Source organism: Aedes aegypti, chromosome 3 (assembly GCF_002204515.2).
Source record: "Aedes aegypti strain LVP_AGWG chromosome 3, AaegL5.0 Primary Assembly, whole genome shotgun sequence".
Classification (NCBI taxonomy): domain Eukaryota; kingdom Metazoa; phylum Arthropoda; class Insecta; order Diptera; family Culicidae; genus Aedes; species Aedes aegypti.
Window position 1 is genome coordinate 29,324,440 of NC_035109.1, and position 26,270 is coordinate 29,350,709.

Consider the following 26,270-nt stretch of genomic DNA (forward strand, 5'->3'; position numbering starts at 1 on the left):
ACGTCATGGTTAATTGATTCATAATATTGTGCAAGAAAAATCCACGGAACGCGATTATCGGATTACTTGAATTTCAGAGTTGCGTTTGAATGAGTTACATGCATGCTCCTATTTGCTACTCGCACATACGCTACAGTCTATTAAGGGTGCGGCTTATTTTTCAAAAGTTCTCAAAACCAAAAATTCGTGTACTCTTCTGAATTCGAATCATATTAGTAGAGAAACCTCGAAGTTTGAGCCAAAAATATTAAAATTTAGAGGTGCAAGCGTCTTGGAGGTGAATTTTCAAGTTATAAAAAATGGCCTTCAGTGAAGTCACCATAACTTCGGTAATTTCAGCACCATTATCTTAAAAATAAAGTTTTTGAAAACTTTGTAGAACATCAAATTTGTGTAAAATCAAAACTTGTTTCAATAAAAAGTAGTTTACTGCCATTTTTTTTTATTTTACTGAAAAAATAACTTTGTTTGACCATAACTTCATGCATACTCAACCGATTCCAAATCTTTTTGCATGGTTTTGAAGCTTATTTAATTGTGTTCAAACTGCGTGAAGATCTCGGGCGAACACTCCAGTTCGTTCGAGTCTCGGCGGGGACTACGACAGGGCGATGGACTTTCGTGCCTGTTGTTCAATATTGCGCTTGAAGGTGTCATGCGGAGAGCCGGACTTAACAGTCGAGGCACGATTTTCACGAGATCCGGACAGTTTGTTTGCTTCGCGGACGACATGGATATTATTGGGAGAAAATTTGAAACGGTGGCAGATTTGTTCACCCGCCTGAAACGCGAAGCAACAAGAGTCGGGCTAATGGTGAATGCGTCGAAAACAAAGTACATGCTGGTTGGCGGAACTGAGCGCGACAGGACCCGCCTAGGAAGCAGTGTTACGATAGACGGGGATACCTTCGAGGTGGTGGACGAGTTCGTCTACCTCGGATCCTTGTTGACGGCTGACAACAATGTTAGTCGGGAAATACGAAGGCGCATCATCAGCGGAAGTCGTGCCTACTATGGGCTCCAGAAGAAACTGCGGTCAAGAAAGATTCACCCCCGCACCAAATGCACGATGTACAAAACGCTCATAAGACCGGTAGTCCTCTATGGGCATGAGGCGTGGACTATGCTCGAGGAGGACTTGCAAGCTCTTGGGGTTTTCGAACGCCGAGTGCTAAGGACGATCTTCGGCGGCGTGCAGGAGAACGGCGTGTGGCGGCGAAGGATGAACCACGAGCTCGCTCAACTCTACGGCGAACCCAGTATCGTGAAGGTAGCTAAAGCTGGAAGGATACGCTGGGCAGGGCATGTTGCAAGAATGCCGGACAACAACCCTGTAAAGATGGTGTTCGCCACGAATCCGGTCGGAACAAGAAGGCGTGGGGCGCAGCGAGCTAGGTGGATTGATCAGGTACACCAGGACCTGGAGAGCGTGGGTCACAGCCGAGGATGGAGAGAAGCGGCCATGAACCGAGGGAATTGGCGAAATATTGTTGGCGAGGCTTTATCAAGATAATTGATGTAAAGCCAAATAAGTAAGTTAATTGTGTTCAAACTTTGCACACACCGCATTTTACTGTTTTGACCAAGTTATTCAACATTTCAATTTTTATCAGTTAAACAATATTCTTAAAACTGAAACTGGTTTTCCCTATTTGTTAAACCTTTGAAAAGGACTTGGCAACATTTTTTAAATAAATTTGAAACAATGATATATTTGCACATGTTAAAAAAATACACTATTCAACTTGTAATTCAAACAAAATGCTTTAGAAACATAAGTTTTGTATGAAACATGTAATATTCGGCAAAAAAAACTTAAATAATCCAAAGAAATTCGATTTTTTCTTTAAAAAAATCATGTTTTTGGGTAGTTTTTGTTACAAAACTAAGCAAGGTCCTTGGTTCGATTCCAGGTTGCCGCGAAAACTATTTTTATTTTCAAATTTCGGTTCCATGACGTAAATTTATGAATTTCAATCCAATTTCTTGTGGCGAATTTTTATATGGGGTTCCTATGTTTATCGATAGTTCGTTTTCCTGAGTGTAGTTTGTTTGGCTCAATGTCACCTTCTCGAAGTTAGTTAGTTGGTTGGTTTAACGAGGCTTTAACCGCCAAAGCGGTCATTCGCCTCTCTCCTTCTCGAAGGGGTGAGTTTGGGCCAATTTTCAAATGATTCCTATTTAAAGGAAAATAATCAGATTTCAATTATTTGTTCAGCATTTGCGACGTATTCTCATATTCAACCGAACATATCAAGTCAAATTGCGAAAGTTATTTAAAAATAAATGAGAATTTACGCATTTTAGGCGAAATCTCACCCCCAACGATGGTACTTGCATAGTTGTTTTCATTTTTTTAATGTCAAGAATTTCACCGTGAATTGAACTATTCACTGACAAGCTGAATGGCTCGATATGGTTTTGGTCTGTAAAGGTTGCTGCTCTTGAACGCTCCATCACCAAGTTATTACCGAGAGAATGAATATTTTTACAGTCCAACCTCATTTTACGACCGTTTTTTTTTACCGACGGTTCGTTTTACGACCACTTTTTAACGACCGAAATTCAGATTAACGACCGTTTTTATAAATGACCAATATCTTACAAAGTATTCAAAATAGAGGATCATGATGTTCAGCAAAATTGTTCAGTAGTTCAAGGGCTAGCACCACCATCACTGAATTGCGGAATTCTACCACCAGGTGATGCTAGTGAGCATGAAACATTTCTTTTGCGTTTATCTTAGGATATGGCGCCTTCTGCAAAGTTGTTCATTAGCTCAAGGACTATCATTATAAAAGCTATGAGATTCAAAATTTTGCCACCAGGCGGCGCTAGTAAGCATCAAACTTTTGTTTTGCGGATATATCAGGATCCTGGCCACTCAGAAAGATGGCGCCTTCGGCAAAGTTGTTCATTAGCTCAAGGACTATCATTATAAAAGCTATGAGATTCAAAATTTTGCCACCAGGTGGCACAAGTTAGCATGAAACTTTTGTTATGCGGATATATCAGGATCCTGACTACCTAGAAAGATGGCGTCTTCGATAAACTTGCTGAGAAGCTCAACTTTGCCCAAGACGCCATGTCTATGTAGTCAGGATCCCGCAAAACAAAAGTTTCATTCTCACTAGCGCCGCCAGGAGGCAAAATTTTGAATCGCATAGCTTTTATAACGATAGCGCTTGAGCTTCTGAACAACTTCGCCGAAGGCGTTATTTTTCTAAGTGGTCAGGATCCTGAGATATCCGCAAAACAAAAATTCTACGCTCACTAGCGCCGCCTGGTGGCCAAATCTCGAATCTCTTGGCCAGAATAATGATAGTCCTTGAGCTACTGAATAACTTTGCCGAAGACGCCATCTTTCTAAGTGGTCAGGATCCTTAGATATCCGCAAAACAAAAATTCTACGCTCACTAGCGCCGCCTGGTGGCCAAATCTCGAATTTCTTAGACAGAATAATGATAGTCCTTGAGCTACTGAATAACTTTGCCGAAGACGCCGTCTTTCTAAGTGGTCAGGATCCTGAGATATCCGCAAAACAAAAATTCTACGCTCACTAGCGCCACCTGGTGGCAAAATTTTGAATCTCATAGCTTTAATAATGATAGCGCTTGAGCTAATGAACAACTTTGCCAAAGACGCCATCGTTCTAAGTGGTCAGGATCCTGAGATATCCGCAAAACAAAAGCTGCAAGCACACTTGTACTGCCGGTGATGCAATTTCACTTAAGCAGTGTTGCCAGCTACGACAAAATGTTGAACCCTTCATGAAAAACTGGATTACAGTTGAAGAGTATTGCTATGTTGCTAAGCATTCTATTTTTCTGTTCCGCTCAAGTTTTATGGTTTTGATCTTTTCTTCATTCTTCTTGAACAGTGCTGCCAGCCACATGAACATTTGTGATTCGGCCGACTGTATAGTACGCAACACTTCCTTCAACTTTCGTCAACATTCGGTACCGTCATCTTTGAAATTTTTTGGTATTTGCATATCACACCCCCATAAAATTGGCTCTTTTGATAACAATCGAGCAGTGTTGCCATCTATTACCAAAATATGAAAACTTGAACGGCCATTTTGGAAAGTTCTCAACCCAGGCTTCAACTTTGCCGAATATCCCGAATCAGTATTTCCCTAATAGACGTTGCATTTTTCAAAAACATAATTATTACCCAGATTTTTTTTACGACCCCCCGATAACGGTCGTAAAAAGAGGTTGGGGTGTATTAAAAAAAATCCGATTGCGATGTCCCAGGATTTATTTTTTTTTGTTTTTGAATATCACTCTCCGAATATGGTTCGATCAGCTAATTCGGATCAAAATCCAAACCTTGCCAGTAATTTTTAAGGTTCATATTCTTCTCAGTGTATGAGAAAATCAGAATAGACCCTTTTCAAATCTACTCACTTTTGATTTGACACAATTACATCATCCACTGATTGCCTGTAGAACAACAGGAGTGTTGCCAAAATAGTTAACCTATTAAAAGACGTATATTTTATATGTTTCTCAGTATTTTGAAGTTTATGCGCTACAATCTTCAAATAAGGAAGGCATTGAAAGACTCAATTATTACCCATGCATGCTTTGTTGCATAATTCCAATAAATTAATTAGTTGTGTTAGTTGTGTTTTCTGTGAATTTAAATCGTGAACAATAATTACATCGCAATTGAATATGGTTTTCTGGCAACCTGGTGCAGTAATAAAAATTGATTGCCGAGGAAAACAAAGTTCATTAAATTTTACTTGTGATTTGAAGCATAAAAATTAAGTATTTTCGAGTGCTTTATAGACCAATCAAAAGTTTAATTGTGCATAAGTGATCGGTGCGTAGATTTTGTGAAAAAATTGGCATTGGAGCGGAGAATTGGACCTTTCGAAGTGGTGAGTTTTTCCTAAGCTGTTCTTGTGTTGTTCTGTTCGGCAGCTCACGAATGACGATGATTTCGTAAGCATTTATTTCATTTAATAATAAAACCCATGTTATATAATATTTTCGTCAAGAATGTGATTTATATGGAAGATTATAGTTCAAGGAACATGTTGAGTACATTGAAGGTAACCCTTGTTCCGTAGATAAATTCTAACAAGGACGATAAGTTAGTGTTGCCGAAAATACCCTCAGGGTGCCGAAGCCATCATTTACCCTATGTGAAAATATTTTAACATTTTATCATCAAATCTGTTCAATGGTTGATTAAATTGCTTTTACCATTTCCAAAATTAAAAGCTTCAAAAATAGCTCAATTTGTGGGTAAACGCCCATTTAACATCATAAACATTATCTAAAAGCAAAAAAAAAATGATAAAAAAAAAGCAATTTAATCAACCATTGAGCAGAATTAGTGATCGCTTTTTTCGCTTGAATCGCTTAGATTACATAGTTTTCATATTACGTCGCATCGATTACATCGTATTGTGTACGTTGAATCTATTACATCGGAACAATTACATCGGTCGCATTTATTACACCAATAGCCCGTGTGTACGTCGGACTGTGTAATTTTACACAACCGAGGGAATGACTTGGTTGCAGCGGTTTCGATGTAATATTCAACAACTTTTTTTGCTGTGTACTTCGCGTTAATCGCTTGGAAACAACTTTCAATTCAAGCCTCGTTTTCCGTGTGCCAGCTTCCGCGAAAAACAAGAAAGCCCCTCGAACGTTCAGGCGCTCAACATCTGTCAATTGATGAGAATGTGTCACATTCGCTGTCATTTCACGTTCGGTTTCAACTGTCGGCATCTCACTCTGTTTATCGCTCTTTCTCGTTCTCGCTCACGTTTGGAAAGGCCATCGATGATTCATCATCGATGTAGCGGACTCTCTTGTCTGGAGTTCATATTCATAAGAGCTTAACGACATCAATTTCAAATAAGTTCGTTCTGTGAAAATGCGAACTGCATGCGAATATGTTAACAACGTGACAAATATGACACAATGTTCAAATTTGAGAAATTAGTTTGATTATAGGACCCAATTTCTATCTCGAAATCAAAAACAATCTGTCTTCTGTTTAAGATCAAAATCAAAAACAGAATCAGGTAAACCGTCCCATCATCATCATCAGTTTTGTCGCTCTCTCTCTCTCTGTCTGATTCTCTGTCCCATTCGTTTGATTTTCTGCAGCCAGTCATCCGTCATCTTCAGTCATTCAGTAGTCGAGGAAAGCGAGTTTCGTTCGGATCGTTGTTTCGTCGCGCGACTCGCCGTTTTTTTTGTATGTGCTTTTGCCCTGCCCAAAGAAATTTGTGTGTTACATTTTGTGTCTGTGGAAATTCGTACGTGAGGAAAATCCGCAAATTTAACACCTTCAAAAGTGAGTGACGGAAACGGGAATTAGTGTCCCATCGAGTGCCGTAAGTGAAGTGCTTATTCCTTGGGAATCAGATCCGGTTCTGGAACGGGAATCGAATTCCTTGCGACGACGACGACGGCGAGAAGTAGGCGATGACCAAATCGCAGTCGGCGACGAAAACGACGACGATTGTGGATTAAGTGCATCAGTCGTGAGGGAGTGAGCGAGCTGGCACTCGAAAGATTGGCGGCCCGTGTCGTGACAAGTGTGCCGCGAATCGTGCAGGAGTGAGCGAGATGGCGCCAAGCAAAATGGCGTTTGTGGAATTTGATGAATTTCTATGAATGGTTTATTTTCTGCCCCGGGACGGAACTCGGGAACCGGGAGGGAGGGGTTGATTCTGGGGGTTACTCCGGGAGATGGGGTAAAGTTGGGACCGGTTTTCCGGTTGGGAACCGGAATTTGGATTGTCCATTAGGGAAGAATCCGAGCAGCTGCTTCCGTGGCAGGACCCAAATTTCTCTTTGCGGGACAGACGATGTTTTTCCGTTTCTTCGCTTTTTCGCCGTGTTCATCCCGAGAATATTAATCGGAATCGGAACTTTAAACATCACCGTCATTGTTGTTATGTAAGCCATCAATCGTTGGAAGAAGTTCCCGTTGCCTGGCCGAGGAAGGGATAGAATTTCGGTTCCCTTCCCTTCCCTTCGGCTCTGGCTGCCCCCGAGAGTATGCAATTTTTTGATGCATTCATGCAACAACAAAAACAACAGTAGGCCAGGACGGAGAGCGGCAATCTAAAATCACCCGCAGAAAAGGTCATTGCCTACTGAGTGGGACTGCGGCGGACGACTTTTATTGATTCGATTAAAACTCTTCATGGCTTACTTTTTTCATCGATAATTCGATCACGTTATGCCAAAAGTAATGGCGAAAGCTAAGAAAATAACGCGGTGCAAGATTCACCGTTATCTGGCCACCGAGACCGATATGATGGTGGATGTCTCCTGGCCTGGCTCTTTTAAAGATGACGCAGTGCTGATAACCAGTTTACCTAAGCAGCAGGCTGAGTGCGATTCGTTCGTTTGTATGTAGTTAAGGAGCGGGAAGATAACAGCGTCAGCGACAGAACCTGCGGTAGAGGAGAGCGGGGTGATGCGTTAAATGGAATGGATCCATTTAAATCCTGCAGGATTTACATGATTTACAGTCCTTTATGAACAAAATTGATAGATCGAATGGAATATATCAAATCTAAAGAGGGACTTATCGAGCTTGAAGATTTAAGGAGACACTCGATCAATCAATGTATGTTAATTTTAATGCAATTCACACACAAAGTCACTATTTTCAACAAAAGGTTTCTACATTTTTTTTTTTAATCGAAATGGTTTCAAAAGTCACTTTCTCCTCATTGCTGACATTTCATGGGTTCTTCAGGAATTACTTCTCAGATTACTCGAGAAAAGCTTCAGAAATTCTTCTAGATTTCTATAGTTACTTATACATACTTTCAGGGACTTCTCCAAAAATTACTCTAGTGATTCCTTCACCGATTTTACCACAAAATCTTCCACCGGCGTTTGAAGGGAAGCGATGAATTTCTTCATAATTTTTTGCATGAAATTCTTGAGCAATTTAAAGTTTTTAGTTTCTGTTATTTCCACTAGGATTACCATGGAGATTTTCCCAGAAACTATCTCAGGGTTTTTTCCAAACCAGGGGTTGAATTCTGAGAAAATTGAGAGTATCTCTTACTTATCGCTCTCTGTAACAATCATGATCCACTAGACAACATGAGAGTCTGTTTATCGTCTACTGCTACAGCTTTGTATCGGCGGGATAACAGTGCATGATAAAACCCATCTAAACAAGCTCCAAACCTGGGGGACACTATTGCTATAGGATGTTTATTTTGCCAGTAAAGTAAAACATATACCCCCAATGGGAAATGAGCTGCTGCTATTTATCAAGTTTGTTACAAATTGCGAAACATTGCTGCAGTTCTTCCAAAAAAATTTTCAAGGGAATTCTCAAGTAAAATTTCTGTACGTTTTCAAAAATTCAAATAATGCTCCACACTAGCTAATACTACAGTAATCATTCCAATAATTGCTTCGATTTATCCAGGAATCCAATAACTTTCAAAAAAATTCCTGCATAATATTGTCCGGACATTTTAATATCTTCAGCTGTTTTTTTAAGAATCTCAGCTATTTGTCTACGAAATTCTCAATTTTCACAATAGTTCATCGAGAATTACCTACTTTAGAATTTAGTAAACGTGCATCATATGTTAGTTTAGAAGTTTATTTCTGAAATACCTCTTGAATATAAAATGAAACTAAGCAAATACTGCACTCAATTGGCAAAAACATCTTTATCCTTGCCTGAACATCTACCAATCGTATCCTATGGCCTTTACACTGCCCACTAAAACACCCAACCTTTTTGTGATACCTATGAGAGGATGTAGAGGTCTCTGCAACCGATTTGAGAATGCAGTGGCGTGACTAAGGTTTTTAGGACGATTTAGGGGCCCTCAAAATTAAGGTGAACATCGATCTAAATGTAATGTGCTAATGTGAAATCAGCTGTTGAAATAAACGATGAGCAGCTTTCGCAGCATTATGACTAAAGCGATGGAACCTTGAAGTTGGATAGCAAAAATGTCAATAAATGAGCTTACAGCTCTTCTGTTCTTAATTCTTTATCAGAAATATATTAGTTTACTGAAAATTACCGAGAGGACTTCCAGTGATTTGCCACGGAAGTGGATATATTAGCTGGCAAAATAGGCCTGGAAAGCAATGATTCATATACAGCGTTGATTGGGTGTTCTAGAAAAATTGCCTAAACTCCGTGTTTTGAGTCGGAATTGATTTTGAAATTCTTGATTAAAGAAAACCTTTAAAAATCATGAATTTACCCAAATTTTGCTTCAAATATTTTTTTTTTTTTTTTTCAAGCTAATCATAAGTACTCCAGGAATGTATCCAAGGATACCATCGTTTGCTTAAAACTTACACTAAGATTCTCGTTTACAACATCTTCATGGTTTCAACTAGCATTTCTGCAGGTATTTTATAAAACATCCTTCAAAATAACCGTTCAGGTTTCAACCAAAAAAATCCTTCAAGAATTGCTCCAGTTTTAAGCGAAATTTCCCAAAGATGTCTTCCAAGCAGTCTTCCCATGAGCAACACCGATGTTCGGTGTAAGCTTTGCGAACCTTGCAACTTGTGTTGAACCGCGAACGAGCTTCATCTCTAAAGTGGTAATTCAAAAATTTGAGATATATCGCGATTCTTATGGAAAATCACATTATTATGGGTCTCCTAGTCACAATTAGTAGTCACTCTGTTCTTTCAGTAATTCAAATGTAATTGACCTATACTGCCCATATTCGCATAACAGTCCCATGTCGACTTATGACCGATTTGCGCTTTTTGCATAAATCAACTCAACATCGTCAGAAGCTCGATAAAAACTGCTAAAAAAGTCTTTGTTCCTAACTTGTACAAAAACAAACCCCACTTGTGTTGTCCCATCTAGAAAATATTCGCATAATAGTCCCATCAAAATCCGTAAAACGACATAGTGGTCGACTCAGAATGGGTTCTAGAACTACATTCGGTCTCCCGGTACTACTAGATATTCACTGATGTGTAGCGAAGTAAAGGGAAATTAATTGTACAGTGAAACTTCCATGAGTCGATGTTCTATTCATAATTTTACAGATTAGCAAGTTTCGTCCTGAATCAGTTGTTCTGGGACATCTCGAATCATTTCCATCGGATTCCAGTTCCGCAATATCTTCTGGGTCTCTCATGACTGGGACTCATGACTATAAACGCATTCTACATCATGACATGTGTTTTGAGAAATCATTCAATCCGATGATTGTTTTTATCTGGTGATTCATCCATGGTCATACAGTGAACTATCCGTAACCCGATATTCTGTATCTCGATATCGAATTATAGAATATGTAGTAAATGTGGGTTTTCATGGATACCTCAATGGTCGCTCGAACCAAAGTTGCCCTGATTTTTTATTCGCCTTAACATCGAGTTACGAAGAGTTGACTGTACTATAACAAATGAATTTTTACGGCCAAAGAACATAAATAGCAAATGAAACAACCAGTGCTTTAATAACAATGCGTATTTTAGTGGCTGTCGAATGAGCCGACGAACATAATGGGACTAGTATGCAAATATATTGGTATATTATGTTGTATATATTCGCATAACAGTCTCGCTACGACTTTTGTACATTTTTAGGCAAATTTTCAACTTGAATTCAAAAGAAATTTATTAGGTTTGTTCGTGTACTCAACAAATAGTGATATGTAGAAATATAACACATTTCACCCTGGGCTTGGGATTATATTTTCCAGGGAGCGATGAATTTTGATAATTGATCGCTGTTGTTAGTAGTTTTGATTAGATGTTGGGTAAATTTCAAAGCAATGGCAACCTTTTTATTACAAAATTTAGATTTTATCTTCTGACCTAAAGATTCTGGTTAAACTACTGTACTATGCAGTTGGGCTGCTACGCTATCACTCATCAAAATTACTTTCACTTCGGGAAAATATAATTTCAAACTGGCGAGAAGATTACAGACTGAGGGTGGGTTAGGAGCACAATCAGACCTTTGAATGTGCAATGTGGGGTAGTAATTGGGAATGCCATTGACGGTTTGTAATCTTCTACGAGGTTTTCGAAAACCAACAAGGCGCGTGCACCGGGTTGCGGATAGGAGCAAAGGGAGATCAACAGCATCTACCTAAAATAATAGAGCAAAAAGCCGTTCCATGATTAGGTAATGTTAAGCGATCTTCTATGGTGTTCTAGTACTATAAAATTCTTCACTCACTGGGAATTCTGGCCTTGATAATATCAATAGTGATAAAAACATAAAATAATACCTAATACTTAATAAGTACAATGTAGCTTTAATGTAGTAATAAATGAAATAAAATCAATTTTCTATACTTGACAAGGTTTTGAAGACAATCAATGAGTGAAAGAACTACCTATTAGAAAAGCCACATCAGCTAAGTCTATACATATACAAATGTTGGTCATAGGGTCATGGCGAGCATTCGATATGTATGTCTATGACTGATTCTGATCTAATAGGGGCACTAGAAGACCACGCGGACAATTTCGAAACAAATTATTTTTATACATCGGTCTTACGTTCCGAAAGGCTCAGCTATGCTGCAAAGTAATGTTATAAGTTATTTTTTATTTTCATTACCCTGGCCACGATCACAGGGTTTGACGGTGCCAAAGTAGAAGGTGCACCATAATAATACCCGTCTGTGAAACATATCACCTTCCCAATACTTTGGCACACCTCCAACGGTTCATGATTTATCATGAAACGGCTGCATTCAGGCGGAGGATCTGTTAATATGTTTCGGCATATTATCAGGTCCTCTTCGAACGGAGGGACCGCCAGGGCTCATTAGTTACTTATAAACCAGTGCTGGTTGTTTGATGTTTCAATTCGTTTACACGAGCTGTAGCATCCTTTGTACTAATCAGCAATGGTGGTTAAGTTTCGAAGCCAACGTGTGATCAATCGTTTTATAATGCAACATAAGAATGGGTGTTTGGTGAAACTGTGCGTTACACTCGTCGTTATTAAATTTAGTGATTGTGAAGGTGCTAATAGTGATTTTATAATTAAATCTATAGTGACGAAAATTTGAAAATTAAGGTGGAAGTGATTCTGATAGTTTTGTTAAAAATATAATAATAATGATGTGAACTCTACTAATTTAATAATGGCCATAATACATTGTGCAATCATTTTTCTGAATATAAACTTAATTGCCTAGTTCTTCAAACGTGCATGATAAAAGTTTAATGTAATGACAGCGAGTGCAGAAGAATGGATCGAAGTGATTTTTTTTAATGTAACTTTCTTGATCATAGTGCTAAATCGTAGTTTGAATAGTAATGACTCTACAGCAACAAAAATAATGATACATTTAAATTGAATATCTTTAAATTACTAAGTAATGCTAACAGATGGTAATGCTAACAGATTTATATGAAAATGGTGTGATGTGAAAAGTGATATAATAGAAAGTATATCTGAAGTGTATTACGAAAGTTGATGAGTGATAATCGGTGATATACGTGATAGTGTCGAAAATAAAAGTGACGATAGTGAGTGATGAAATGAAATGGGGAATGAGGACCTTTTAATAAAACTATTTCGTTCTTCACTTTAACCACTCTAGTAGCATTTCAGGCCTTATCATAGTTTGATAGTAGTCTGAACTACTAGACTGCAAAACTACGGGAAGGGCTGATTGCTGCTAGCGTACACAGTGACCATTTGAGCAACATTGCTTAGGAACGTCTGTGTGATGAACGCAATAGAGGCTTATAAAAGCAAATGCTGGGAAGGAGCTTAGGGCAGATTAAGAGTGCCAGTACTACCCCTATCGCTACCGACAAAAAAAAAAAAAAAAAGTTATTTTTTATTTTCATTACTGCTGTTTAATTGTTTATAATTCTAACAAAACTACATAATTAACTCATTACTAATCACTGTTCCTATATTCTCTTTTTCTCTCCTTCTTATCTGTTGCATGATTATGAGCATCACTAATATAATGCATGAGCATGCACAATAAGAATAATTTCAGGATTGAAAGCAGTACATGGATACCTGGATAGAATAGCTTCGAAAAGGGCGCTCAAAATATAATATTTCTGGTCAGGGAAGTATTTCATCAAGGGTATGTAAAATTTTGCCATTATTAACACCTAGATCACACAAACAAATGAACTAATATCAAATATTTTTTAAATATTTTTTAAATATTTTTATATAAATCAGCATCGTCAATCAGTGTAAAAACAGATAAAGTTTGTAAAGTTATCACCATCGATTAAATTGCGCTCTGTATAGTAATGTTCATTCAGTATCAAAATCTCCTAAAGCGTCGCATTGTGCCATCAGCAGCCCTTAGCATCACTCTCATATTGTTATTATTTTGTTGTTTATAAAATTTCTAGAAAGCGATCAGGATATTCTTTCTTACTTGTACAATGGCCGATCTATTTGGAATTTTAATAAGTCAAATCAAACTTCAAAACTCAAATTAAATTGCTTTCAGCACATTTACATTTTGCAGCATTAATCGCATTACTGTGTCAAGTCTTCTCCATTCCCTATACCCTACCCCAACCCTTCTTATCCTTTCCGATGGTGTTCAAGTGGTCCGCATAGACTATTACGGCCATTACCTATCCCTTACCCCGGCTTTGGACTGACTTGCGCTCTCATTGCCCCACCAAACGCTGCAAAATGAAAATGAAATGTAGAAATATAACACATTTCAGACCAGATAGAGACCCAAAATTAGCGAAATTGTTTCCACATTTCAATCGTCTTTTTCTCAGTTTGTTGTTTTCCAACATGGGATTGTTGTGCAAAGAGAGGCAGTATAATAAAGTATAGCCCATAGTAGTGTAACCAATGTTTATCGTAAAAATCAAACGAACGACGACATTTACCCTATCAAGATAAGGTACCGTGGGGCAAGTGGGTAGTGGAATTCGCATAGTTGAGATTCTTCAAATTCTAGAGACTTTAAATTGAAACAAATGAGGTCGTGTATATATTTTAGTTTGACTCCAACCAAATATAAGCAGCTTGCTGAAATTGATGTTTATGAAAAATTAAAGGAAAAAATACAGAAAAAGTTTTTGAAAAGTTTACCGTTTTGAACAATAAATTCAAAAACAAACAGTTTTATTCACGATTTCTATTAGCTTCAACTTTTTTTAAGGCTTCCCAATGAACAATAACATAAGTAACATGTAAACAAAGAAAATGTCATTCTTTTCACTTGAATTTTCTTCTGTTCAGTTATGTTAGTTGAAATGATTCGACAACATTATAACTGAAACATTTCCAATGTTAGTTCTTACATTATAGGAGAGCAATTGCATTTCTGCTCTGTAGAATTTCCACCGCTCCTTTTTTTTTGAGAAAGTCGGATATGACGTCGGATAACTCTTCGGGAGGAATCAAACGGAATCCTTCAATAACGTATTTAGAATCTTTTTTATGTGGATAGACCTATACCGCATTTTTATGTTTTGAACTAGCTTTACATAGACATTCCACGAGATTTCCGTGTGTTCTCTAATATTGCAACTTTTCAACCAAAATCTTCCTTTTAATTGGCTGCCCGAAGTAGACATATTAATATTGTAATGTTTGGCAACATATTTTAGAGAAGTTCCATGATTTCTAATAGCTTTTAACGCTTGAATATAGTGTTTCTTGAATTATCAGCACGTTATGTTTTTTCTATGATAATTGCGAACCATGTTTACTTATGGCTACTTAAAGAGAAAACACAAATTCTATCTCTAATGATAAATTTTTCACTTGCCCCACCTGATAAGAAAATTGACGGTGTTTAATTTAGTTATTTTTAGGCCTACGTCGAATTAATTCTAAGACTTTTTTTTATTGCAGTTTGAAACTGTCACAGAGGACAACTAAAAAGTGGTACAGGAAATTATTTTCCGCAACTTTTTTCCACTGAAAATATTAAAATAAGATTGTACGCCGCCAATTTGTTACGGAGTAACAGTTGACAGGTTAACAATTTTTCGCTCTATTATGCAATAATGGCTGAAAAATCTCAGATATCTCTTACCTATCGTAATGTTCTCAATTGCCTCGAATGTTTACGCATGAGTTTAAAGCGTTGATTCACATATTCAGTAAAATATATCAATTGTTTTCACTTACCCCATTTACCCACTTGCCCCGCGGTACCTTATCGAAATATTGTTGATATATCTACAAAAATTGGTATTGTCTGTTCCCAAGAGCTGTAGAAGTTCATGGCTGAATTGTCGTTTGAATGTCTGGAAGTATCCATTGATAAATTCTTGGCAAATTCATTAGTGTATATCAAGAGACTCCTGAAGTATCTTTGAAATTATCAATGGAATAATCGCTCATTGCATTTCTGGAGGAATCTCAGGGCAATATGTTGTGCGAACCTTACGGCTCTCCTTCAGCAAATTCCGGTTTTGGTTAAAATTCCATGAAATGGCTGGAAATTGATATTGTTTGATTGATTCCTTCGAAATGTTTTGATCTCATTCTTGCCGATATTTTTAAGCATGATTCGTTGAGAATTTATGGTACTAAAATGTAGAATTTTTTTTTAAATCACAAACAGTTGTTTGAGTAATTTTAGCGAAATTTCTGAAGACGTCTTAGCAATTGTTGAATAAATTATTCGACCATCCTTAGCTTCTTCTGGAAATTTCACGGTTGATTCGGAAGTTTGTAGTTAACTGCGATGATATCTTGCTTTTTTCAGGTAAAATTTGTACCTTTTTATTTGGAGGACCAAAGTGCATAGTTAAGCTTAGTGTCCTTTACTGGCACTCGGACGATGATAAGCGACCCCAGACAGACGCTGTTGTGAGCATTTCGTAATACAGAGTATAGACGTTCTTGAGTTGGAGAAACATACGACCAAAGATTCCATCGGGTATGGTTACCCGATGCTCTTTGAAGTTGCTCGTTTGGGTCTATTATATTTAATCAGATACGCGAAGCTCCAATTGTACGCCAAACCCAACATTTGCCAACCCTTTTTTTCTCCCTTAAATTCTGTCTAAAGGTCTCCTAGAAGACGCTGCCCTCCACATTCTTCCCAACGCGATTTCTCCACTTTTTTAATGGGAGCTGATACCTATTTCGTTTCATTTGAATCGATTGGACAGTTGATGCAAACATCTCATGCGGATATTATTTTGAGATCTTGGTAGACATATTGTAAGATCTTCTTCTTGGCATTAACGTCCTCACTGGTACAGAGCCTGCTTCTCAGCTTAGTGTTCCTATGAGCACTTCCACTGTTATTAACTGGGAGCTTCCTTTGCCAAAGTTGCCATTTTCGCATTCGTATTTCGTGTAGCCGATACGATGATACTCTATGCCCAGGGAAGTCAAGGAAATTTCCTTTACGAAAAGATCCTGGACCGTCCGGGAATCGAACCCAGACAACTTCAGCATGGCTTTGCTATGTAGCCGCGGACTCTAACCACTCGGCTAAGGAAGGTCCCTGGATCCCATTCTTGGCACTTTTAATTCACTTCGGCAGTGGGGGATTTTGAAAGCTAGCAATTAGTATATTACACAAATGGTAACCTAACATTCATGACTGAGATATGGAATTCCCTTTCAACTGTTTATTACGCATATTACAATTTGTTTAGGTAGATTTTCTTATTGGAGCTTAACATTGAAGGAAAAATTTTCTCACGCAAAAACCTTCGAAATTACTGTAACTCAAGGAACGCGACATGGAAAAAAGCAAACAAGAGAACTTAACAGTAATATCACAGCAAATTATGGAGCCAGTTCTTGAAGAAACGGGTCAATAGAAAGCTCACAACTCAGGTTGAATTTGGATAGCAGCCTTGAGAGCCAATCATCCAGTATTTCGACTCCTGCCACCCCGTATGTATGGAAGAAGCTTGGCGGCAGTCTGTAGACGAGAGTGACGATGTACTAGCTCTGATTTGTGAGTTTGTCAGTCTTTTTTATGCAATTTTTGACATGTAGGCCAAATTAAGCTTCTTGTCTAGAGTCAATCCTACAAACTTAGAATTTATCACAGATTTCTGTGAAATTTCACCGAATTCTCAACAGCAGATTTTTCGGTGAACCGTTCGGTGATTTTTTACTTCACCGAACGATCTGTAAATCTTGAAAAAGTTCATCTGTCAAAAGCACCGAATAGTCCGGTGATTTTGTACAGATATTCTGTGGAATTGTTAGTTGTTTCAGGAGGTTTCACTGGGCTTTTCGGTGAAATTCCACAGATTTACGGTTATTTCTTTGTTATTCAATTGGCATTTCACCGATTGATTCGGTGTATTCTTACAGAAGTTTTGTGAAATGTTAAAATGTTTCTATTCGGATTTTTGAATTTTTCGTAATATGATATTATCCCAATCATCACGAAGCAGCGCCTACATCACTCTAACTATAATGAATAACGCAACCGAAGCTAGACACCCCGGTGCCAAACACCGCAAATTTAATGGTGTTGCAAATTAAAACAATAAGATTGAATTTTTACACTCCTCATTTTTATTCAGACAGAGAACCCTAAGACCCTCACAAAAACATCAATCACATTTACTTTCTTTGGAAGTCCATACTAGGGGAAAAGCACTAATTTTCGACCTACAAGAATTCTGTGCCAATTTTCGGATTTTCATACAAAGTAGGCCAAAATCGTATGAATGGGTCGAAAATTAGTGCTGGGTCGAAAATTGGTGCTTTTCCCCTATTCAATTTTGAAAATACACTCTGATTTTAACTTTATTTAGCTTTCTTCGCTTAAAAAAGCATCAATTTTGACTCAAGCAGCGGTTGTTAATCTTACAGACAAACGGTTTCACAGATTTTTGGTGAAAGCAGAAACAATTTCTATCTTCACCGAAAATTATGTTCAAGTTCCACAGAATTCTGTAATTTTTCCGCATTTACAGCATGTTCGGTGAATTTTTGACAGTTCGATTGAAAACATTTGTGTTTCACAGATAAATCCGTAAAAGCATATTTCACAGTTCAGAATCTGTGGTTTATTTTACCGAATTCTGTGTTCTATTCTAAGTGTGTAGGTATGTCACACTCTAAGACCATGGAATATCTAGCGCTCGACATGAAACGTGGCTTTGAGGGAGGAACCTTTGGCTACGCCGACGTGTAAAATAAATCGCTTGGCACTTGGTGGGATTAATTCTGGACAAACATTTGAAAAGGGCCCAAGAGGTCTTGAGCCTTTTTTTAGAAACGTTGCTGTTGAGCCCTTTTTAGCCCGCCCACGCAAACTAACACCACTATCATGAAGATTGGTGTTAGCTCTTCCTGATAGTGGTATTGGTGAGCGTGATCGATTTAAATTGGGCTCAACAGCGTCTTGCAAAGCCAATGTTTACCAATGTCGTTGTGCCCTTTTGAAAAGTTTGTCCAGAATTTTGATCTTCCATTTTCTTTGGTATTCAAGAATAGCATTGTGAGCTTGTTGTAATTTTTCGACTACTTTTTACGGTTCCCGATGCGAACTCAAAAATCCAGTATTGTCGGCGAAGAAAAAGTAGTTTACCCCATCAACCTTGATTATAGTGGTTTCTGCGTTCGTGTACATACACGTTACATGTCACCAACACTACTTGAAGATTGCTGGTTGAAAATATAAACAAAGATCAGCTGTTCCCAGCAAAATCAAACGGCAGTATTTTCAACCAGCAAATTTGCGCACGTGTTGGTGACACCGCTCGGCGAGAGCTCAATATGTGCTGGGGGGACGCCATTTGGCATAAAGTCGTTTGGCATAACATAATTTGGCATAACGGTCGTTTGGCATAATAGTCATTTGGCATAATGGACGTTTGGCATAAAAAAAGGTTGCAGTCTCATAGGATCATAGTTATGACCTTGTTTAAATGAGAGTTCCAATTCAATTTAGTTCAAGTAGATCTTTCGGAAAAGAATCATTCTTTCAAAATATTACGTTTTTTTCAATATCTGCAATATTTTTCGACGTTTCGTCACCCAACCGATAATTAGATATTGTTCAGTAGTACAGGTATTATTATGGGAAAATATTTGTTGGAACAATTAAGAATACCTTATGCAATACCTGATTCAATCATCAGTTTGGTAGATGAAAAAACCGAATTTAGTACTATACCATTTAATTCCACTAGAGTTTGTATCCTTTGACAGATAGGGGAACACGGGGCAGTATGGACACCCTAAGGAATTTTCCTATTTTGACTGTAAATACACGAATATTATACAGTTTTCAATGTGCAGTATGCTTTTTAGCTTTCTCAAGCATTTGTTAAACATTGTTGCAAAATTTTGAAAAAAATATTTTGTTTGCAAAAATGGGTTTAAAAAAAGCTCATATTTGGTAGTCACCATCAAGCTAGCGGGGCAAAGTGGACACCCCCATGGGGCAGTATGGACACCTTAACGTTCATAGGAAAATTGTCCCACGATCATTCCCAAACCTCGAAAAATGAAGTACACATTCAGGAAACCATAGCGATGTGCCACTGAAAACATGATTAAAACCAATTTACGACATTTTTCGTAGTGATGCTTTAAATATTGCCTCCAGATTAGTTTTAATACAGAACTGACGATTTTCAACCGATTTGTGGTTCCGAATCATTATCATTGCATTGTAGCTTAATTGTTTTTGGATAGTTTTGTGTATGAAGTAACATTTCTTTTTCTTTAAAGTGTCAGCTCTACTTTGTCACTCGGTGTCCATATTGCCCCAACAGTACAGGAAATTTTCATATAAGTTTTTATGTGTCTCAAAGCAGCAGAAAAAAATCTACTATATATTTGAATTTAACATAAATAATTGAAGATTCAGTCAAGAGCTACATTTTCGGTCAACTTGCTGTCATTTGCCTCTGAAACCTTATTTGGTGAGGTGTGAATGTTATAATTTGTAAACCCAATAAAATCATGCTCCATTTTTTGGTTCAAAATCAATGTATAAAACATTTTTTCTGAAATTTTAGTGGACAACTTACTCTTTCGACAGGCAACTGAAATATTGTTTGCATCTAAAGTGTAAAATTATTCACATATGTGAAGATACAGTGGGTGTCCATTCTGCCCCGGGTGCCCCCGGTACCCCTACGCGTATTTCGACCTCAACTGTAAGGCCGTCTTCAGTGTCGTGTACTAGACTCGACTCTAGTACACGACACTGAAGACGGCCTTACAGTTGAGGTCGAAATACGCGTATCTGTCAAAGGATACAAACTCTAGTGGAATTAAATGGTATAGTACTAAATTCGGTTTTTTCATCTACTTATAGGTATTCTACTAAACAGCTCGAAGATTTATTATCAGTTTGGTGTTTCTAAAATATGCATGAGATTTTATTTCAGGTATTTTATTTCTTATGCAGGGCTCTTATTCATACATAATTTAGATAGTAAAGTAAGTATTGAAAATTATCTGGTGGGCTGTGCACAATGACGATTTATCGGTATCGGCGATATTTCAATGTTTCAATATCGGTATCGGCGATATATCGGATTTGACATTATCGGTATCGAACCGATATCCGATATTTTTAAATGATGGAATTTTTAAACAATATCGACTATTTCGAGCTCATTTGACACCAACTGTTGCATTGTGGAATCAATTATTTGAGTTTTGAAGTTATGGTATGTTATGTTCAGCGGATATCTGAAATTCCATTTGACTAGTTTAAACATAATCAATGAATGTTGTCCTGATTATCGGACAGAGAATAGTTTTATCGATATCGGAAAATATCGTGTCGAGAGATATCGGATATCGTATCGATAAAATCAAGCCGATAATATCGATATTATCGATAATATCGATTTTTGCACAGCCCTATGAAATACCTCAGCTTGGTATTCAGAAGAAATTTTCTTCTCGGGAGAGGACATTGTCCACTTCATTTTAGAATCATGCCTACTTAATGAACTGTAAGACACATCATCTTAGGGGTGTATACCGTTTTGATTCATATTACGGACACTTAAGGCCTCAGTGAAGTATAACCCAGCTTGGACCATACAAAATAAATCATTCTGTATGATTTCTTAGCGTTATCGAGCGTCGGAAGCCCTTAACTTTCGGATGGTGGGTAAAGAATACGCGTCCACAACTTGAATAATTTTAAATTAATCAAAACGTGTGGCCTTTTCATGATTCTTATTCCGGACGTTCCCTCACTTTTGCTTCATATTCCGGACGCTTTGATTCAAATTACGGACAGCTCATGACAATCATTAATGGAACAGTCAAATCATCAATTGAAAGCATTCAACCACTTAAGAGACGTCTAAGGTAGTTGAGCATTATAAATTTGCAATGATATTTATGGAAAAAACCTAATAAAACGAGCCTCAAAAATGAGAACTTTTGGACGGCGAAAATTGAAACATTTCGTGTGAAATGTTTCCCATACAAACGAGAGTGTCCGGAATTTGAAGCTGTCCGTAATATGAATCAAAACGGTATGCCTACTTCCAAATCTTTCTCCTACGGCTCGGAGTGAACCCTGAAACGTTTTATCAGCGCACACACCGACTGTGTCTGGGTGCAGCATAATAAAATGCAAATCGCGCCCCTCTCCCATCTTCCTATCACTCCTCACTCCACACCTCCTCGCCATATCGAATTCTCTCTAAGCATTCGCAGAAAGTGCAACACGGGGCGACCGCCCGCCAAACCGATGACTCATCACCGTCATCCACAAGTTGTTGTTCTCGTTCTGGACTCCAGACGCTTCTCGTCATCCTTCCGCCGTCCAATCGAAGAGAAACTATCGGCAATTTGTCACAAGCAATCTTCCTATCCTAGGGCACAGAACAGAAGACCCCTGAGGAACGTCGGGAGTGTCGCCGCCAGCCTGGAAGCGGAAGCCATCCTCAATCATCCTCATCATCATCAGCAGCAGCAGTGTGACCAGAAGAAAAAATGCAAACGATAAAGTGCGTCGTGGTGGGCGACGGTGCCGTCGGTAAGACCTGCCTGCTCATCTCCTACACGACCAACAAATTTCCCTCGGAGTACGTGCCGACCGTCTTCGACAACTATGCCGTCACGGTCATGATCGGCGGAGAGCCATACACGCTGGGACTGTTCGATACTGCCGGTAAGTGGACTTTTCTTTATTCTCTGAGCTTGCTTTCGATTTGATATGTTTATCACACGGGATTTCCTCCGATTCATGGTGCCACTGCTGTTGGTCAACAGGATAGGCCACGTGGTGCATCCAACAAAGTTTAGTGGATGCTAAGAATAACACGTTAATGATATACGTAGGAAACTAGTTCCACAATTTTCTCCATGTATGAAGTTTCACAAGGAGTTTCTGTGAAAGTTTCTCTAAAATACCTCCAGGACCTAACTTGGATTTTTCCAAATACTGTTAATCTTGTTAATTAATGATATTTGATTTTTCTTTAATATATCTTTCTTCCAGATGATACATTCTATTATTATTGCTGCAATTTCGATTTGCTTCAGAGAAACCTTCAGAGACTATCACGCGATTACTTTACAGGTTCTTCTGGAATTTCTCCTTTGATTCCTGGAGGGAAAAGCTTTCTGAATTATTCTAGTCATTTCTACAGAGATTTCTTCTGGAATACTTTCAGAGATCCGTGCAGAAATTCTTCTGGTGATTCTACCACCAAACTTTCCAGAAATTCTTCCAGTGTCGTATCAAAAGTTGCTTAGAGGAATTTCTTCAGAATTTGCTCCAGTTGTTATTATAGGAAATCTTCTGAAGACTCCTACAAGAGTTCTTTTGAGAATGTTCACATAAAATAATTCCACAGTTTTTTTAATTCATTTCGGGATTTTTCCAGGAAGATCTACATGAATTCTTACATTAAATTCTCCAATTATGCTTCCAGGCATACTTATATAGATTCATTCAAGAATTCATTCATTTTTACACCCAAGAATTGCTCCAACAAATTCTTCAGGGGTTTTTCAAGGAAATGTGATTCGTACTCTGTCTGGAATTTCTCAATCAATGCGACGTGGGATTCCTCATGAAATTCCTCCACACATTTCGCAAGTTGTTCATCCAACTTTTCATCCAAGAACTACTTCTGCAGTTCTTCAAAATAATTTCTTTTTCCCAATGGCTTCATAAGTTCATTCAAGGTTCAACACCGCTAATACTACAGTAATTATCCAGTAATTCCTCTAATCATTCTTACGCAAATCGCTTCAGGAACATTATAACGATTATTTTCAAGGAATAAAATTCATGCTGGATATTTTCCATATTCATTCAGTTTATCATCGAAACCCTCCAAGATTTCATCAAGAGTTCAGAAGTTCTTTCAAGAAATCTTGTACAAGTTACTTTGAAACTTAATGGAGTTTTATCAGATGTTACTTTATGAGTTCATTCTGAAATTGGTCCCGGATTTATTAAACAATTCTAAAATAGCTATAGAAAAAAATCCTTGACATATTTCTGAAAACCTTCCTGAAAAAAATCTTTGAAGACTTCCTTGGGGAATTTCTCAAAGATTTTCTGGAACAATTTCTGAAGGAATCTCACGAGGAATCTCTGAAGTACCGTTTAAATTCATATTACGGGACACCCCACACACTAAACACACTACGTAGAATTTCACTGTAATCTCAACAGCTGAACAGTTCGGTGAAATAAAACACTGTATTTCGTTGGAATTCAACGGATTACGGTGATTTTATACCGAATACTGTAAAAATTTACCGTACTCCGTTAATTTATTTCACTGAACTGTTCAGCTGTTGAGATTTCACAGGAATCCGTAAAATAATTTAAGTGTGCAGTGAAGTATAACTAATCCATCAAATCAAATTAAATCAAAGCTTACAGTTTTTTATCCAATTTTTTAATCGCTCTCGCAACTTGGACTTAGTTTGGACGTCAACTCTCTTCTGTTCAGTATTCCAGGCACTTGGATTCGAATTTTGGACAGCTCATGAAAATCAAGGAACATTCAAACCATTGATTAGGTTTACCCAGCCATTAGAGAGACGTCCAAGCTAGTTGCGGATTCTATTTTTTTTTTAAGCTTTCAAGTGAAACGTTGTTCATATAAAGAAGAGTGTTCGGAATTTGAAGTGTTTGAAGCAACTAGCATCAAAAAGGTAGTTCCTGAGATGAATTTCTGAGTAAAATGTTGAAGAAACCCTAAACAATAATTTGGTAGCAAATCCAAGAAAATCCCTGGAGAAAATACAGGTTACATTATTGAAGATGTTCTGAACAGGATCTTGGGGACGTTTTGCCTTCTGATCCGACGGTTTCGGTTATATATTTAACCTTTTTCAAGGTTATAACCGAAACCGTCAGATCAGATGCCAAACCCCGTTTTGGCTACCATTGTAGACTGTTAGGCCAAAAACCTCCTTCCCTCCTTTCTGTCATACCTACAATCTAGATGCAAATACAAAATCTGTGTTTATCTTTAGAAAAATTCCAGGTTGAATTATTCAATTATAAAACGAAACTCCTGGAGGGATTCCTTAGGAAATTCTTAAAAATCCCTATATGAACTCCTGAAGCAAACTTTAGCCAAATAATTGAACAAATTCCGGGAGAAAATAGTGAAAAAATACATCCAGTAATACATCGTAATGTCATGAGAAGTTCAAAAACAAAATTGGACTTATTCTTAGAGGTCCCTTTTTGGTCTGTTTTTTAGGCAATAGGTCTCTAAAGTTCCTATTTTTAAGACACTTAATCGTAAGCAAGATACAATAAATTTCTAAAGCACTAAAAAATAACTTTTGTGCAACGAAAGTATTATGAACTTTGTTGGTAAGTATTCTTTAACAATCACATACATTTTGAATTCTGTGATAAATTAAGTTAATAAATCACCATACTAGCTGGTAATCTTGCAACTAGTATATCTAAAACTAGACGCGCAATGGAACAGCTATGGATCAAAATACTTCAAGCAACTTATCCAATGTCTTACCCAGAAAACCAAGAAAATTATCTCTTTTGTTCCTATAGAAGAAAGGGAAGCAAGAGCTCCTTTAGTTATCCTAGGGAAATTTGTATTCCTAGCTATTCTCGAAGAACTCTCGCGTAACAATTCAAAAGGGCCAATCCTCAGATCGTTGACTTTGAGAAAATTCGATTTGAATATTATTCATCACATTTTCAATTCCTATTTTTCAGTATTCAAATCAATCAATGTGATTTCTTACTAGTTGAGTGACGATTTACTATTACTACACGCTAATAATCGATTTTATTCAGAAAACTGACAAAAATGTGGAAAAAAAATGATAAGTTTAAATGCTTGGCCCATTCATTGGTCTCTCACCATGCTAAGGCGAATGACAGTTTGCTAAATTTTCCGATTGTAGGCCCTCTAGATGGAGCGAGAACCAATCATTGGCCTTTTCGAGCGGGGGCCAATGAATAATTTGGAAAAAAAAGCGGTTATTGGCCATTTTGAAAACCGAGTTTATAACGGTAAGTTTTATGATTATGTTGACAATGTTTGCATAGTCTGTGAGTGTTGGGAGATGCTATCGAATGGTATCAAAACTCGATTTGTTTACAATTTGATCATTGGCCCTTTATAATTGTTACGCGAGAACTATACCGATACTATTCGTATAGCTCTTCTGACAGGCCTGTTAGCGAGTCACTTTTTAGCGACTTGGTCACTTTTTTCGACCTGGTCACTAAAAAGTCACTATTCGCAACAAAAAGTCACTAAAGTCACTTTTTTCATATAAATAATCACTAAAGTCACTATTTTCGTGTCCTGATGATAAATCAACGCCAATCAGGATCAGCTTCATATACTTCAATAGCAGTAAAGTAATATTTTATTTTAATACAAACTTTTTTTTATCGTCATATCAAAATGTCTAGGTAGGAAGAGATTCCTTGCTAACTTTTTCAAGAATTTATATAAATACTAGTGTTCCCGGCAAACTTCCCTTGCCATCAAGTAGGCTGTTAGAGAGTGGAATGCACTCTCCCATTCAAAATGACAGATAAGTTTTATTCCGTTTTTCCGACTATTCGGGAGACATTTCTAAAGTTTTTCTTCGCACGTTCACGTCGTAACCCTAGATGAATGAAGCACTGAAAGAATTGTGCAAATTCGTTGACCCGTTCTCGAGCATACAAACACCATTCCATTTTTATTTATATAGAATATAGAAGAGAATAGCATGAAGGGATCTCAGCAAAAGTCTTTCAAGAGTGAAGCATAAAACTTCTCTGAAATTACAATAAAAAAATAGTTATCATATTTGTCAGAAACTAGTTCAGACATTTATTAACAGACATTCATTGGCGGATTAAGCCTAAAACCTTTTAT

The 26,270-nt window shown here is 37.6% G+C and overlaps 1 protein-coding gene across 2 annotated transcripts in view; it reads left to right on the forward strand.

The window, feature by feature from the left end:
* The first annotated feature begins 6,144 nt into the window (after window positions 1-6,144).
* Window positions 6,145-26,270, forward strand: part of LOC5570780 (cdc42 homolog) — a 56,617-nt gene continuing 36,491 nt past the window's right edge. Inside the window, exons 1-2 of one of the 2 annotated variants that reach the window (XM_001659321.2) lie at window positions 6,145-6,367; window positions 21,766-22,060. In XM_001659321.2, coding sequence (XP_001659371.1) covers window positions 21,883-22,060 — 178 coding nt within the window. In that variant the 5' untranslated portion in view covers window positions 6,145-6,367; window positions 21,766-21,882. The remainder of the gene's footprint in view (window positions 6,368-21,765; window positions 22,061-26,270) is intronic. The other variant, XM_021853156.1, reaches the window with a different exon arrangement.